We start from the raw sequence: 18,119 nt of genomic DNA on the forward strand, positions 1-18,119 counted from the left end.
GAGTAAAGACGATATAAGCCATCTATGGATGCCATGGTGGCTATATTGTGCTTCTGGCGTTGGCTTTTCATACCTGTACGTTCTCGTTCGTCACCTGTGGAATTAGAGGAAAAAACTACAATCTGTCTACACAAGGAACACTGTGTTTGGCCTGAGACAAGGTATACCTTTACTTTAGCAAGAACACAGAAAATATCATCTAATCCTCTGCTGCCCAAACACATCAAATTTGTAATAGCAATAATTAAAAAAAAAATTAAGATTGAATTTTTTCTATTAATACAAACTAATACAAACCTGAAGTAATCTATTTAGGAGTGTCTTCAGTGGACAGCTGATTGGTTGCTTAAGCTTGTTAGCAAGTTGACTAGTAAAGTGGTAGGAGGACAAGTGGGAGGGAGTACTTACCCACTCGCAACTCTCAGTAGACCCTTACTTTTCCTCCCACTAGAGGAACAATGTTTGTGACTTTTATACAAAAAAAAACTCTTTAGGTAGGAGGCTGTCTCAGAAAACATGAATGGTGTTCCCATGACCACCACGAAATGTCAGCATCTTGGTCACAAGCATTATCAGGGAAAGGGTGAACCCTGCAAAATCATACAGAGGTTGAGGCACCGACACAGTTTGGTACTTTTATTAAACCTTGCTCAATTCCTATTTTCAGAAGAATTATGTCCTTCCATTTATATGTATGCGAGGTCCAGGTTGTTTGATACTGATCAGAAACATATTTCACAACTTGCCCCAAAAGAATGACGTATATTACATGCTCCCCCCCACCCCTGAAACAAAGGCAAGGGGAGAAGTCTATTTTAAGGTAAAAGCATTCATACTGAACACTCCAATGAGTAATTCTCCTGCCTCAAGACAGACAAGTGTGCTCTTAATTTGTGGCATCTGTAATCAAAGAGAGGAGAGTGACATTCTACCATCAACAACACTGACCATACACTAACCCCCCAAAAATCCATGTAATAAACTAGATACAAGAGACCACGAAGCTGGCCTATGCATTTACCTTATGCAAAGGCTAATGGAATAACAGTTCTGAGGGCAGATCCTTATCCATATCTTAGTTGCTAAGGGGCTAAATGGGAACTTGAGTGAGATTATAGAAAACAAGTCGCATCTAAAGCCACAGATGTAAGGTCATTGAGTAGTAACTCAAACCAAGGACAAGATGCCATGCCCTTCAGCCAGGAGACAACCCTTATGTGCAGGGGCATAGAATAGCTTGTCTCACAAAAGACATGATAAAGTCTGCAATCTGTTGGAGAGTGGTTTCAGTTAGAAAGAAACCACTCTTATCCCCTGTGACAGAAGATGGGGTAATTTTTTCTGGTAAATCAATCCTGAGGAACAGAGTAGGTGTCTAACATCTCTGACTACCCTGCAAGATGGGGCTCTTGCTTTAGCTTCTGATTACTCTCCAACTATGAGGTACAAACAACTCCATAGACTGGTTACCTCAGCAGATGAGGGATGGGCATCCAGATTAAATGAAAAATGAAGTCGCTTGTCTTAAGATATTAACACAGAAAGAGAAGTTTCCAAACTTATTCAGAAGCACCGACTTATCCAACAGGAAAAACTAACTAAAGAAGCCCATAGTATGAGGACTAGGGTTTGTGAGTGCAGCATAGCCCTAATCTCTGCTTGCAGGGCCAGGGTTCAGATGATCCTGGAGGTTAAACTAGTAATGTATATAAAGGGTATAGGCCCTCGGGCCCTATTGCTATCCATGGCAGGCTAAGGCGCCTCTACTGAAGCATAAGGGAAGTCATGTTAACTGGGCATGGTGAAGCTTCAGAGATAGTCATGTCAAATGTACAGAACACAGAGGGCTGTGCATTGGCCCAGGAAGATGCAGGTGTAAACTGGCATGTTGTATACAACTGTCTTCTTCCACCCAGAACTATAAATAGAACTGGACTTGCTAGTTGGCAACCAACCCTGCTGTGCATGGGTGACCAGTCACATGTCACTGAGAACCATGCAAGCACAGATTTTCTTAAACCCATGAAGAGAACAGACAAGCAAGGGAAGAGCCCAGGTCAGTTATCCCCACCTGAGATGTCTGGGCAAGCAACTGAGCATGAGTAGGCTCATGAATAGGGTCATGAGCAAGCGCATGAACTTAGTCCTTACCTTCCTCATGAAGCACCTTTCCTGCGAATGGGAATGATGACTATTATATCTCTTAAAGGAAAAAAGGTGCTGATGTGAGGCCCTGTAAGACTTTGGCAGTTAAATGCTTTTAGTCCCTCTTCCTCCCCCTTCTAAAGCTTGAGATCAGGAAATTCAGGAGGAGCCTGAGAACAAATAAGCATTGGTTAAGTAAGTAAATCAGCACTTTCTTGCCTCGCTCCTTCTAAGCCTTTCTTCCAACTTGTCTACTACTGCAGAAGACACAAGCCTTTCAACCAACTCATCTACTACTGCAGAAGACACTGTCAAGGCAAGAATCCTCGCAGGTTAGGAATTAAGTAGCAGCAAGGTCTGTTGCTAAAGCAGGGAACCAGAAAACACTACAAACAGCAACAAGGGAACGGGGATGGATCTCCAAACAGACTGATAGATAGCCAAAGAGTCTGGGAACACCAGAGACAGTTGGTGATGCAAGAGAATGAATGACCCTACGCCTTCCTTATCAAAAACAGAGAAAGCAGCTTGGCTAACTATTGATCTCTGATTTTTCTAAAGGCTGGGCCACCTGGCGACAATGACGAGTGTGACGAGAAGTTGGAATGACTGGTGCCACACTGCTGTCTGGTAAAACTGACGAGGTTCTCTTGGATTACCACAACTCCTTACCACACTTCTGCCACTGCAAAGGTGACCAAGCATGACAAACATAGCAAAGATCCTTCGAATACTCTGACCCTTGCAATAAGAACAAAAAATATGAGAAACAGCTTTCTAGGACAATATAGTGGCCACAAATGCATTCTCATACAGGAAATCTATGCTATTCTTACAATGTTACTACATAATCTAAACCAGTCATCCATCATGTAGGCCAAAATAATAAGTTCATTAGCTACCATTATCAAAATCTTGATAAGAAGGCAGTGTTAACAATACCTAAGTAGGACGACATCTTGACTCAATGGCAGCAAAGAAAAAGCTAGGGTGGGTACTCCTTTCTCACTCGCCTAATTACTACCATTCTTCTACCTTTACATGCTACAATGAAAGAATCAGTTGACGCCAACAACACTCCTATATTAAAAGCTTAGGTAAGTATTCTTGTAGGAACAAATTTATCACGCATGACACACAAACTAGGGATATCCCCAGCAAATTTCAAGCAAGATGAAATTAACGAACTAAAACCATGAAAGTCTTTACCCTGACAGCCTAAGATCTTATTTAGCTTCCATTAAAATTTAATTGTAAGCATATAGTATATAAAAAACTGATGAGAAAAATTGGACAAAATTAAATTAACTTTAGTATTTAATACTTGCTAATGATTATTCTCCCTATAAATACTAGTCACTTGAAGTCATCTATTGTTTATAAGGAAATAAAAATCACATTCAGCTTGCATAGTAGTAACTAACTTACCTATATCGCTACCATTTATGACTGAGTTTTCAAGTGTAGTCAAAAGACAAGATACATCACCAAACCCTAGGTTTACACCTTGTCCAGCCAAAGGGTGAACTCTATGAGCAGCATCACTGAAAGTAAAAAAAATCAAACCTAGAGTTCATAAAACTTTGGAACTATGTAGCTCTTCAACAACAAAATAGCTACATCTCTTCTAACCATCATAGAGCAACTAAAATGTTTAATATATCTGCATCTTGCCCAAAAGTGGAAATATAGCTTTAAAAAAAAGGAAACAGGAGGTAAATACTGAAGGATATTAAAATTCAGCCTAAAAATCATGGAAATACAGGTGATTTGTTATTGAAAATAAGCACAAACCTTTTGTTTCCATTATTTTTGAGCTGGGTTTTCTATTTTGGTTTGATTCACAGATATTTGTGAATTTTACTAGCTGCATGAGAGTCCCCAGTAGAGTTTACTGCTACAAGGGGAAGACCCTACTTACTACATTTGCAAACCATTCCAAAGCCTTGGAGGCTGAGTAATCCTATTAAAGTAATAGGCTGAAGTAATCTTATTAAATATCTTCAAATATGTGTATATACAAAATAAAAACTTTTATTTAAGCCACTACATTGAACAAAGTACTTACTTTCCATACAAAGTCACTATTTGGGAAAAGTTGGTAATGGGAATCTGAGAACTTCCTTTCAAAGATTGACAGTATTTTCCATGGTCTTAATACCTACAAGTTGCCAGCTCAAAACAGGAAAAGATTTAAGAGAGTAAGGAATAACTCCAAGTTATCACCATGAACAAGTAAATATTCCAATTGTAGGTTTAGCTAATCGCCAAGCACTCAAAAGGAGAGAATTGTGTAAGTAGGTAGATGTTGACGAGTTGAGCTTAGTGCATACCAAATCCAAAAGTAAACATTTTAATTAATTTGTATTTTTCATAGCTAACAAACCTCTGGTCTTAATGTAAGGATAAACTTCTGGTGCCAGTGGGAAACCACATCTAAAAATGATATTGTTTATGATACAAAAAATAAAGTTTGTTCATACTTACCTGGCCAGAATATATATATAGCTGTATTTTTCCTGAAGGTCCGACAGAAATTCAAAAACTTCCGGCACACACAGTGGTCGGCCAGGTGGTTTAGTACCCATTCCCGCCGCTGGGTGGAGGCGGGTATCAGGAACCAGTCCCATTTTCTATTCATAAATTTTATTTCCACTGTCCCCTGAGGGGAGGTGGGTGGGTTACTTAATTATATATATCTGCCAGGTAAGTATGAACAAACTTATTGTATTCATAAACAATATCATTTTGTTCATGAAACTTACCTGTCAGATATATATATAGCTGAATCCCACCGTGGAGGTGGGGAAGGGACAGAAATAGAAGGATTTTTTGGGAAACAAATGCATGCAGATGATTACATCTTGGTTCCACCTGTTAGCATTGCTGGCTTCGTGGTTATTGCCACGTAAGTCTGCTTGTGGCTACTAGAGTTGCCAGCGAGGTAGAGACCTATATAGCTGGTTTGCACTCCAGATGATCTGTCAACAGTGGGCAGACCACGACGTGATAGACATATTGACCATACCATGAGGGCTAAGAAGTAAAATAAATATATATATAAAATATATATCACCACCTGACCACTAGCCAAAGTTAAGGTGTGTTAACTAAGGCTTAAGAGTTAAGAGTCACCGTTGTCGGCGACTCAACTACTAAATTAAGAGCTCTTCCTAACCATTTTCTACAGGAATAGGATGAGTGGTACTACTTGCCCCAAGATTGTGTCTGCAGACACGTATGGCCCCTAGCGAGCAGCAGATCTCATATGTCATCTTTCACAGCTCGCAGGGAGTGTGAATGAACACCAGATTTGGCTTCGCTAAAACATGGTACTCAGGATGTTGCTGAGTGCCCATGCTCTGTTGAAATGCTTCCGAGGCCGCGCCCTCACCTCGTGAGCATTCAAATCAAAAGATTTCAAATCTTTGTGCCAACACAATGAGGAGCTTTTTTTGAAAGAACTCCTTAACAATAAAGCCAGGGTGTTCTTCGATAAATGGGCAAGTCTGGTCTTTTCGTAACACTGCAGATTGTCCGTACGACTTCGACTTTCTTGAGTTTATGTAGATAAACTTGAGAGACCTGACAGGGCACAGGACTCTCTCTGGCTCCTGCCCAATAACTTGTGCCATCCTTGATTCCAAGCTCCTGGCCCAAGAACAGAACGGTTTTCCATTCTTAGCCACAACGGAAGGCTTAGAGAACGCCCCACCCCTTGTGTTCTCTAATGCCAAAATTCTGACGATGGCTGAAAAAACAATCACTAACCCTCTTTGTCGTATCTAGGGTGGTTAGAAAAGGGCCTTCCTGATCACGTGCAAGAATTTAACAGGTAGGAGAGTTTCGAATGCTTTGACATCAAGAACTTCATACTATGTCTAAGTTCCATATTGAAAGCTTCGATCTGGGACTGCACACAAGTCAGTCCAGTCTGTACTAAAGTCAGGTGACCCGACAGTTGACCGTCAGACGCATCAAGGACAGCAGGCTGTACCCTGAAGACCATAAGGCACTATTCTTCGCTGAAGGATGAGTGTCTGGACTGCCTGGGCGATTTCAAGCTAAGCAAAAACCTTGTGGTATGAACGCACCCAACGTCGTTAGTGAATCAACTCCTGAGTCACTCTGACTCGAGCCTTCTGGTGCCAGGCGAGAAAGGAGCGAGGAGCAAAAAGGCGATTTCAGTCCCGAAGGACGGAATGCCTGACAGTCCAAACCTGGTCTCATGTTAAAACGATCATCGGGGGTGTGTAAACGCAACGACTTCGTCAACAAGAAACTCAGGGCTACTATGTGTCTCCTATCTCGCACGAGTGTCTGACTCCGAGGAAAACACAGGTGAGACAAAAAGTAGATGGTGAGCGAGTTTCGAGATCCACAGAACTCAAAGATCGTGAAGGGCTTTGTTGTTTGACAGAAGCAAATCTCTGAGCCCAAAGGCCGTCAACAACCTATTTGCGTATTCTTTAATAGTTGTGACTGCCAGCTTATCCCATTCTCAAATGGAAAGGAAGACGGCAATCTTATGCTGTCAACATCTCGATAGTCTGAACGTAGTCAGACTCATGAGCGGAGAGGTTATAGGTACCTTTCGTGTTAAAGTAGACCGACTCTCGGAAAAGGTTCCTTGGAAGGACGTGACCTCTGTGAATCTAGGACTTGAAGCAACATGGGGCGATTAGCGTCATTGTCGCTCCCGGTGATGGTATAAATCATCTTATTACATTTCTAAGCGTTTGAAAAAGGGGAAAAAAGACTAAACTGCCATCCCTGTTCAATATCATAGCGAAGAGATGTATGAAAGGACGTCCCTAAAGTCTCCATAACTCTCAACATACTTCTAAAGAAAGATTCCACTCGGAAGTCAGTAGTTGCTGCCGTCGATCGAGACGATTCGTTACGGGACTTTTGCAATCTTTAACGAACTCTAGAGGACGTTACATTCTACGTCCTGTTGTTATAAATAGGCTCTTTCTCGTAAAACCCGAACAGGGGACCGAGAGAAGATACTTCCTAGTATGAGAGAGCTGTGGAAGATCAGAGTTTGATATGGACCACTGGTTCCAAAAACTCGTTTCCAGGACTGGAGGGACGACAGAATTGCTTCCCACTTCTTTCAGATAGATCCAGGACATCTGAAACCCTCTCCAGATGTCCGGCACCTTCTTTCTATCACCTCAAGTGATACTTAACGCACCGAGAGATGTTCAGAATTCATTCTAGATCTTTAATAAAATTTCAGTTTTCCCGGTAGGAAAAACTGTAGAGGTCCTGAATGCAGGTCTATTCAGGGAAACAAACTTCTTAGGAAGGAAATGGTCCCAGCAAGCTCATCCATTCCCTCACACAGTATGTTTACTTCCCTAAAAAAGGCTGCTTTTTGCCTAAGCAGGAGAGCATATATGTGAAATGTTGCGGTAGACTCGTAGTCCTATACCGGCGGTAACGAGCACCGAAAGGAGTAAAGCGATATCTCTGAGAACATAGTCAAGGCAAAACGAATGCAATGTTTATTCATTCATGTAAGAAATCCCCTCAATCTTAGGCTAAAGTCCGTGATTGTAGGGCAGAGATACAGTTAAGTCAGTCAATCCCGCAGGAGAGAGAGAGACGTAACTGCCAGCACAGAGATACGGTTAGTCAGTCAATCCCGCAGGAGAGAGAGACGTAACCTACAGCGCATGACAGCGAACGAGCTGGTACTGCCTCGTTTGGACTGGCGGAGAGGACAGTGACAGCAGCAGCTTACGATCGTCGTCTCTTAACTTTATGCCTGGGTTGCCAGCTACCCTATTCTACGAAGAAATAGGTCCGTAATTTTTAGCATAAAGAGACTCTCAAGCTGGTATATTTAAGCGAAACAGAAAACGCTAAATATATAGATGCGTTTGTGTCGTCATAACACTACCATACAACGGTAAAAGATAAATCAGAAACTCCTGGAAGGCTGCAGGGAGTAACGATTAAATGTCCTTAAATTAATAGACAAATAGACCTCTCGGTTGCCATCCGAAGAGGTAACTACAGCAAGCGTATATGACTTGAGCCAACCAGTAGTAAAATAACGCAAGGCAAATATGATATTATATTGCAATAAAGTTTTTTCATACTTACCTGGCAGATATATATACTATAGCTGAATTCGGAAATACAGCTACATACATATCTGACAGGCAAGTTTCATAAACAAAACTCAAGAGAATTGAAGCGGACAGCTCAAGCTTCTTATGTTATTGGACATAAGCGTTCATTGACGTAGTCTACAAGTCTATTTCTTGTACGAGTCTGCGAATGATGAATGAGAGCTCTTCCGAATCTTGTCAATAAGAGCTTATCCGCTTACGCAATATAAAGTTAATGAGAAGTTTGTCAATGAGAACTAACCCATTTACGGGACAAAGAGATAATTTGTCAATGAGGGGATACCCACTTACTTGACAAAACGATAGTATATTGTCAATGGGGGAAATTCACTGAATTGACAAAACGTAATCCAGGAAGTCGAGCATTTTATTTTCCGATTCCCCGTCTCAAACGAGGAAAGGGGCAAGAATCCTGTTAAGAGACGGCTTACGACAGGTAGAACGACGATGTCAATTCGGCAGCGTAAGTCCCGACTAGGAAACTAACAAATCTATCATCTGAAAAGCCCTTTCAGATGGGCTAAAAAGCTTGCAAAATTATCCTGGGAAGAGGAAGAAACTCTCCAACCAGCTTCCTCTCCCGTATCAAAATTTATTGGCAGTATGGCAAAGGAAGTCCTGTCTTGCGCTTTCCTCCTTTTGATGAGTGCCTTTTGCAAGAATCCTACTGAACTTGTTGCCGAGAGTCCTGACGCGCAGGAGCGTCGAGCTTTTACATAACCCATAGCTGCCTTACCGCAAAGTCTTGACTGCGGTAGAGCAAAAGAGATCTTTCCTTGAGCTTTCCATAACTCCATCCAATCCTGGACTTTACGAAAAAGCAATATTACTGACAAAGACCTCTAAAATTCACGAAACCCGCGTGTCTTGCTGGGTTTCGAAACGAAGTTGCCTTTTCACTTTAAGCTTCCTCCGAAGCACTGCTTACTTCACATTCTTCGCAGGCGATGTTAGAAGGGATCACCGAAGTTAGGTAAAAAATTCTTTAGGCCCAAATCAAGCTTGAAGACTTCAACAGAAACGTTCAGCCAGGCGACACACCTGGCGTGCGCGCTCGGCGTCCACTGACTAGCAGCGAGCACGCTCGGCGTCCATTGGCGAGCAGCGAGCACTCTCGGCGCGCCCGCTCGGCGTCCACTGGCGATCAGCGAGCACTCTCGCGCGCCGCTCGCGCGGGCGGTATCCACTGCGTGCGCTCGCCGGTCGGCGTCTACTGGTGCGCGCTTGGCGTGCACCCGCGCGCGCCTGGCGTCCATCCGAACGTCCCGTCCAAGCCGAGCGTCAAAAAAAAAAGCGTGCAGAAAAGCGTCACGCTCCTGACAGGCGTCAATGCAAGCGAAACTGCCTTCAGGGAAGAGCATTAGACATCTCGGAGAGAAAACCGACTGCACGAAGCAGTCTCAGGTGAAGGGTTGATCGTGTGAGAATACGCGGGGCGAGGGAACGCCTTCTTATTCTCACAGCAACAAAGCTAGGACGTCCGCGCTCAAAAGCGTCCTGCTAATATGACTGCTTTCCCTTTTCTCGGTGGAAAGACGTACACGAGTTCAGGCGACGTTCGCCTTCTTACTTCTCACGCACGCCTGACGAGAGAGAGAGAGAGGACGTGAAACGTCTTTCTATAAAGCTTCTATTTAAGAGGGCGCGAGTCCTTCCGAAAGCTCCAAACCCTGCGCAGGGAGGACGCTTCGGAGGACGAGAAGCAATCCTTCGGATTCGTGCACGCACTTTGGGCAGCCTGGGAGTAACTTCAGGTCTGCCGAAGGCACGTCAGATCGGTGGAGTTCCTCGTAACCCTCCTTCGGCTTTTCGACATGCTCTCTCCCTGTTCCTGGGAGTCAAGCAGAGGTCCCGGCCTAGAGGCGAAATAAGGCCGATCTGACGCACCCTCCACTACACAAGGGGCACTGTCACTGCACTTAGCCACTTCACTTTTGCTCTCCAAAGCCAGCACTTTCGATTCTAAGTTACGAATCGATAGAGTATCAGAGAAAGGTCAATACCCTCTACAGAAACTGTTTAGGGCCCGAAGGCAACATTACAGGGTTAGGAGTAACAACTACAGAAGTAGCACTTTTCACCACAATGAGGAGAGCGAGCACCTTAGATTCCAAGATACAGATGGAATCTATAACGTAAAGGGCATTACCTCACGAGACATATTTATAGCCCGTAGGCCATACTACAGGGTTAGGCAAAATAGTCTACAGGTAGGTTAGCCTACCCTGACTTTGTTTACTGATTAATTGCGTACATATGAATCATACGTCTTCCTTATGGAATTAGACAAAGTCTCACACTCCTTACATGACAAATCTCAACAAAGAAGCAAGACACATAGCCTCGTGCATATCGAGTGCGGAATACTAACGAAGCTTTCGGTAGCCACACCCTATCTTAGCAGACAACACCCTCTGAAACTAGCCTAACTAGATTCAGATATACAAAAATGAATCATATTCAAAACAATTAAGATAGCGTATGCCTAGCCACAAATCCAAGTCAATAAATCAAAAGACAATTAGGATATTTAGCGGCCATGAAGTTTCCAAAATCCTAAGACGGAGGTACTGAAAACAGGTGTTTCCAGCACCGGCGACAGAAAAAATTAATAGAATAGAAAATGGGACTGGTTCCTGATACCCGCCATCCCAGCGGCGGGAATGGGTACTAACCACCTGGCCGACCACTGTGTGTGCCGGAAGTTTTTGAATTTCTGTCGGACTTCAGAAAAACATACAGCTACTATATATATCTGACAGGTAAGTTTCATGACAAACTGTAGAACAAGGAATAGGTGGGCAATGGCGTTTGGCCTATTGGATGAGACCTTCTCTTACCCACTGACGTGATGAATTGAGTTTTTTCCTTACCGCCTTGCTGGTAGGACTTGCTGCTGCCCTTCCTAATGAAGCTGGTGTTTTCCTTCTCTTTTTGCCTGTGTTTTCTTCCATTTGATTTCTTGTACATAATGTGAAAAGTGCTATATTGTGCATTTGTGCTAGTTTTGCTTTTGAAATTGCAAACCCAAAACTCATATAAGCCACCCAATCCTAAGCCTCAGAGAAAATGTCCTAGGGTTAATAACTACCCCTTGTCTCATTTTCTTGCCTCATTTGACACTGACCCTCATTCAACTTACAACAGATGCAGACTAATTTATGTACTGTTACTAATCCTTGTTCTGAGTGTCATTTTTGACTCCTGAGCAGTGGAAGATCTTTGCCAAGAAGATGCAACATAGGAAGAAGTTGGAGGTGCCATCTTGGGAAGGGTTTTCTCCTCCTATGATGGCAGTTTCTAAGTGCACTCCTTGTTCCACCTCTTAATTGTCCATAGGGTTTTCTCCTCCTATGATGGCAGTTTCTAAGTGCCCTCCTTGTTCCACCTCATCCTTGTCCAGACCTCCGCCAGATGCTTCTACATTGAATGTACAAGTGTAGCCATGTGACAGTAATGTTTCTAAGGTAAATGAAGTCTGATTTATGACTAAAAATATGAACATTTCCCTTTAAAATTTAAAGATACACGCTGATATCTTACTTCTTGTACTAATACTAGCACTGGTTACATTTCAACTCTTAAACTTAGGGTATCAGTGAATTAAAAAAAAAAAAAGCCTTAAAAAAAGTTAACATACCCAATTAATACAACTCTGGGTCTAACATAGTGGACTGCATGTCCTAAACCCAAAGGGAAAGCTCCTCTGGAATTAGAAACAATGCCACCAATACCAGGTGGAAGCTGTCGATAATCCCACCCTTGTCCTGGTGCTACTGTGTTTAAGAGGTTCATCCACCTTTCATGAATTTTCTGGACAACTGGGTCACTTGCACTTTCATCCCACTGCAAAATAACAAAGGAATATTTAGTTTAAAAGACAAAAATCCACTGTTTAAACACAGTAATGTAGTCAGTCTGTCAAACTAATATCCAAGCTACTATTAACCAATTTCATGAGTTTTAAACTGTCAAACCTTCTAAGCTATTTTTTGTTTTCCTTGAAAATAAGTTGCAATTGTTAAAATAAAATATTGCAAAAAATTTGCTGTATGATTAAGTTGCTATTTCCGAGTCTCATTAATTTGCAGAATTAAAAATTTATAAGTCCATCATAGTGAATACTTCAAATTCTTACTGGAATAATCAATGGTAGTATCCACCTAGCTTGAGGATACATCCTTTCTTGAGACACTGATTTTTAGAATTTTAAAATGACATTGGATAATAGATGATCAGTGATGGTTATATCTCTTAAATCTTTACTCTTTGAGATTTCAAGCCTTCACCTATACAACAGACCTTTGGCCTGGCCACTCCTTGGCCCTTTACTAGGAAGAGAGAGATTTTTACATACAAAGAAACCTTATACATATATGGAATTGTATCTTATTACTAATAACAAATGAAATTATAACAAAATTAACTTCTGCAAATCTGTCTCTTGTGTCCTGAAGGTCTGTTCTCATTGTGAAAAGTATACTTTTCTGGCTCTTACTTTTCAGCTAGGCTAAATCTTCTCTTAGTAATTCTAATGCTTCTCATGTTAATTGAGGCATGTTATTTGTATAAACTCATGGAAGACAGTCAAACACAAAAATATTGTCCCTCAAGTTCAAATTCCCAGTCCTACTGCAATATTGCCTACGACAATAAGTTAAGAGGCTACTAATATTTACACAAGAGAACAGTATTCTACTAACTAGTGACAAAATTAAAGATCTGAAACTTGTGGGATTATGAACATCACTGTACTTAGTTTTCTGACACCATTAGATAAATATTTTAAGTTTTGTGAAAGGGACAGCCTGGAATCAAAGGTGAACCACCATGTATTTCAGTCAAAAAGCAACAATACAAAAAGCCTCTTATGGAATGTTAGAAGGGTGTAAGATCAGCCCATCAATCCAGCCTCATACCACTTTTAACTGAACATCTTCATTATCTATTCCTGATGTCTGTTAAAACAAGCAGCACATTCACACCACAATTTAAAGGAGGCAGTACCTACAAATAGAATAGCATCATCTGCATCTCACTTAAAGCTATTTTCTTACCCACCAATTATTACAAGATTAATATCAACACAGGTCACTACTCCAGGAAACACTCCAAGAAGAAATAGCTGGAGTTGATAAAAACATTCACGATACTGATTCCCTTGACAATTTTTTAGAAAAATGGTTGGTGAGATCAAGTACTCAACCTTCAATGTTTAAGTTATACATATTATATTTAAAAGCTTTAGCTTTAGGATCAAGCAAGTCAAAAGCAGCACTAAAACTAATATAAGCAAATCCTAATTCATTCAGTATCAAAGTTTCACTGTTTGCATATTAGCTGTCAAGAACAAACTGCCTAAATACAAGGTTATTGTGTTTATGTGTGTAAAGATCAACATTTCTGTAAATAAGAAATACATATTGTCAGCAACTAGAAACAGAACAATAAGACTGCAATCCTATATAAAGAAAACAGGGCAATATAATAAGCCTTGAATTCAGTTTACTTGTACTTGGTTATCAATACAAGTATTTATAGCCCTAATTTAAGTATGAATCCAGCAATAAACTGAAATTTTTCAGCTATGGCAGTGGATGTACCCAAGAACAGTCTAAGAATAAATTAATAAAATCATGCAAGTATCATATATACATATAAGACAGGTCACACCAGTACAAGGTTATATGGGCCCAAATTTCAGGCATTCATTCATTCTTCATATAGGTTGATCACCAAGAAAAATATACTCAATCTGTATTTTAAAAAAGGGATTTTGACGAAGGAAAAATCTATTTCTGGGCAACGACCTGTGTCGCCCTGTGAAATGGTTCCTTGGATACTATTTCTTAGGAATAAATATTGCTATTCATCCTAGAGAAAAAAGAAACAATATAATGCCAAGATAAATGGCTCGCTCACCTCTAATAGAAGTGTCGGTATAGTAAGGAGCGAGTGGAATCACTACCAGAGGTCCCTTGCCATTTAGCTTCTTCCTTCGACAAAACCCCGAACTACGGAGGAGCCGTGCTACAGCTCCCGGTTCTACTACTACCGTGAGCACCTCCGACGCCTGAGACGTCATTCCCTGAAGATAGCCTCCAAGCTTGGGGTAAGCTGGGTGAGGACAATCTAACTACAGGGTGGGGTTTCACAGGGCGACACAGGTCGTTGCCCAGAAATAGATTTTTCCTTCCTCAAAATCCCTTTTCTGGGCTTAACCTGTGTCGCCCTGTGAAATAGTACCAGAGAATGCTAAAACACCAAGCTTGAGGGACAGTACAGATAAATTAAGAAGGTAAAGTTAAAAACTTGTAAGGTTAATAGTATAATAATCAACTAAAATTACAGTCTTACAATATGGGAAAGTATAAGCCCCAAAACATGTGTTATAACTTTAAATTAGTTAGTCTAACAACAAGCAATAAATATACAGGTTAGGCAAAGACAGGATTATAAGTTGATATATACAAAAGAATGGAACTGAATCCAACTTGAATGATGAACAATAGCAAAACTCAAGGTAACCCAATACATGGAGGCGACTAAACTAAGTAAGGGTGCAATGGGGCAGGTAGAAAAACTCAAGGTAACCCAATACATGGAGGCGACTAAACTAAGTAAGGGTGCAATGGGGCAGGTAGAAGGGAAGGCTACAAGAAGTTATAGGAAAATTTAAGAATCAGGAGAAACTGTGTTTCCAGCTGCCACTGCTGGGAAATTTGAGGGCTTCTAAGGGTTTTAGGTAGTGCCGTTTGAAAACTGTCGGAGATTTCCAGCCTGTATATTCTTAAGATCATCAAAATTCATGTGTTGGAAATAATTAATAGATGTGGCCACCGCCCTAACATCGTGGGCCCGAGGAAAGGACTCTGGATTGGCCTGTTTAATCAAGTATAAAATTTGTTGCCTGATCCCTTTTAGGGATAATGTACCACCTTCCTTCCTAATGAACAACGGGCCTGAAGATTTCAGAGTTGTTCTGCTTAGGTAGGCTCTTAATGAGTTGACAGGACAAAGGGAAATGTCTTGAGGTAGTGGTAGGATTTTCCACGAGGACCATCTGTCCTGTGGATCTTCATTTTTGGCTAGAAAATGGCGATCTGGGGATAAGAGGACTTCCCCTGAGGGGAGGAACTCAATGTGGCCTGGTTCCCTTGAAATAAAGGCTGACAGTTCTGATATTCTAGCTCCCGGAGGCTAAACTTATTAAAAATAGGGTTTTCCTCAGGAGGGTTATATAATTGCAAGAGTCATTGTTTAATGTCCGAGGCTAGTTTGAGGACATCATTTAGGAACCAAGAGACTGATTTAGGTCTCGTTGATGGTCTTAATCTAGCACAAGCTTTTGGTATGGACGTAAAGTACGAATCCGTAAGGTCTATGCTAAAACCAAATTGGAAGATCTTTTCAAGAGCTGATTTGGTCGTAGTGATAGTGCTTGCTGCTAAACCTTTCTCAAACAATGATCTGAAGAAAGTTATGGCTAGGTTCGTTGTCATGACTTGGGAATTTGACATCTTAAGGAACTCTGCTAGTTTCTTGACAGATGAATCATATTGCCGGAGAGTAGATTCTCTTTTATCTGATTCCAAGAATGAGATATTCTGGGGATCAATTTCTGCATTCCTCATAGCTGCGAATTTCAGGAAATCCATAAAGATGATATTGTTAAGATACAATAAAGTTTTATGCATACTTACCTGGCAGATATATATATAGCTGTATTCTCTGAAGTCCGACAGAATTTCTAAAAAACTTACGACACAACGTAGTGGGAGTAGGGTGGTTAGTACCATTCCCGCCGCTGGGAGGCGGGTATCAGGAACCATTCCCATTTTCTATCAGATTTCTATCTCCACTGTCTCCTGAGGGGAGGTGGGTGGGTACTTAAAATATATATATCTGCAGGTAAGTATGAACAAACTTTATTGTATCTTAACAATATCATTTTGTTCATGAAACTTACCTGTCAGATATATATATAGCTGAATCCCACCTTTGGCGGTGGGAGAGACAGAAAAAGGATTTTAGGAAACATATAAATGTAGATGATTGACATCTTGGTTCCTTACCTGTTAGCATAGCTGACTTCGTGGTTACTGCCACCCAAGCCTGCATCTGCTTCACTAGAGTTACCAACAAAGGTAGAGACCTGTGTAGTTGGTGCGCTCTAGATGATCTGCCAACGGGGACGAGACCACAATGTGACTAGACCATGACCATACTTCTGAGGACAACGAGGCAAAACCACCACCTAAGTAGCCTAACCAAATACTCCCATATACAAAGGCTAAAGAAGGGACGACCGCATTCGGCGGCCGACCCTACAACCATAAACATTACAATCATTAAAAAAAAAATTCACCTACCCTTTTCTATGGGAAAGGATGAGTGCTACCTCCCGCCCCCAAGATAGTGTCTGCGGCGACGTATGGTCCAAGAGAGTAACAGTTTTCATATGTCGTTCTGACCTCCCGTAAATAGTGCGAGGCGAACACCGAGTTACTCCTCCAAAAAGTGGCACTTAAAATATCTTTGAGGGCCATATTTTTTCTGAAAGGAAGCCTATATTTTTGAAGGCTATAGAAGTCGAAATAGCCCTTACTTCGTGAGCGTTAACTTTTAAGAGTTTAAAGTCACTGTCTTTACAATTAGAGTGCGCCTCCTTAATGGTGTTCCTTAAAAAGAATGCCAGTGCATTCTTGGACATGGGCATATTAGGTCTCTTGACCGAACACCATAAGTTCTCCGCAGAACCTCTACACTCCTTTGTCCTACGAAGATATTCTCTAAGAGCCCTGACCGGACACAGGACTCTTTCTGGCTCTTGACCAATGATTTCTGCCATACCCTTGATTTCGAACGTTTTAGGCCAAGGATTGGAAGGGTTTTCATTCTTAGCCAGGAATGACATACCCAAAGAGCAGACTGCATTATGCCCTTTGAAGCCAACGTGTTTACTAATAGCCTGTATCTCGCTAACCCTCTTCTTCGCCGTCGCCAGAGCAGTTAGGAATACAGTCTTCTTCATCAAATCTCGCTAAGAGGCAGAGTAAAGGGGTTCAAAGCGGCTTGACATTAAAAACTTGAGAACCACGTCCAGATTCCACGAAGGTAACTTCGGTAGCGGTACCTTGGTGGTCTCAAAAGATCTCAGTAGATCATGTAGATCCTTGTTATTAGCAAGGTCAAGACCTCTATGTCGAAAAACTACAGATAAGACACTTCTGTAGCCTTTAATGGTTGACACTGCAAGCTTCAAATCTCGTCTGAGATAAAGAAGGAAGTCGGCGATCTGGCTCACAGAGGTCGTGGTGGAGGAAACTCCTTTCTTTTTACACCAGCTCCTAAAGCTGCCCACTTCGATTGGTAAACCGCAATTGAAGAAGGTCTCCTCGCGGTGGCGATAGCTTTAGCCACAGGTTTCGAAAAACCTCTCGCTCTGGCCAACTTCTGGATAGTGCAGTCAGACTCAGAGCGGAGAGGTTTTTGTGGTACCTCTCGAAGTGGGGCTGTTTGAGTAGATCTCTCCTTAATGGAAGAGATCTCGGAAAATCCACCAGGTAGACATCACCTCTGTGAACCAGATCGCTGCGGGCCAAAAGGGGGCGATTAACGTCAACCTCGTCCCCTCCGAAGCTGTGAACTTTCTCATCACCTCTCCCAGAATCTTGAAGGGGGGAAATGCGTAGAGATCTAGGCCCGTCCAATCCCATAAACAGGGCGTCCACTGCTACTGCCCCGGATCGAGAACCGGGGAGCAGTAAAGAGGAAGTCTCGCCGTCCTTGCGGTTGCAAAAACGTCCACCAAAGGGCGTCCCCAAA

The 18,119-nt window shown here is 41.9% G+C and overlaps 2 protein-coding genes across 2 annotated transcripts in view; both read right to left on the minus strand.

Annotated features, from left to right (window-relative positions):
* LOC135215076 (ubiquinone biosynthesis monooxygenase COQ6, mitochondrial-like) overlaps window positions 1–18,119 on the minus strand; it is an 85,871-nt gene that overhangs the window by 26,321 nt on the left and 41,431 nt on the right.
* LOC135215088 (ubiquinone biosynthesis monooxygenase COQ6, mitochondrial-like) overlaps window positions 6–18,119 on the minus strand; it is a gene marked incomplete at its 3' end in the record, with an annotated part of 32,148 nt that continues 14,034 nt past the window's right edge. Inside the window, exons 2-4 of the mRNA XM_064249562.1 lie at window positions 11,932–12,137; window positions 3,574–3,689; window positions 6–94 (exon numbers count right to left, since the gene is read on the minus strand). Coding sequence (XP_064105632.1) covers window positions 6–94; window positions 3,574–3,689; window positions 11,932–12,137 — 411 coding nt within the window. The remainder of the gene's footprint in view (window positions 95–3,573; window positions 3,690–11,931; window positions 12,138–18,119) is intronic.

The sequence above is a fragment of the Macrobrachium nipponense genome, chromosome 19 (genome assembly GCF_015104395.2).
Source record: "Macrobrachium nipponense isolate FS-2020 chromosome 19, ASM1510439v2, whole genome shotgun sequence".
Taxonomy (NCBI): Eukaryota; Metazoa; Arthropoda; class Malacostraca; order Decapoda; family Palaemonidae; genus Macrobrachium; species Macrobrachium nipponense.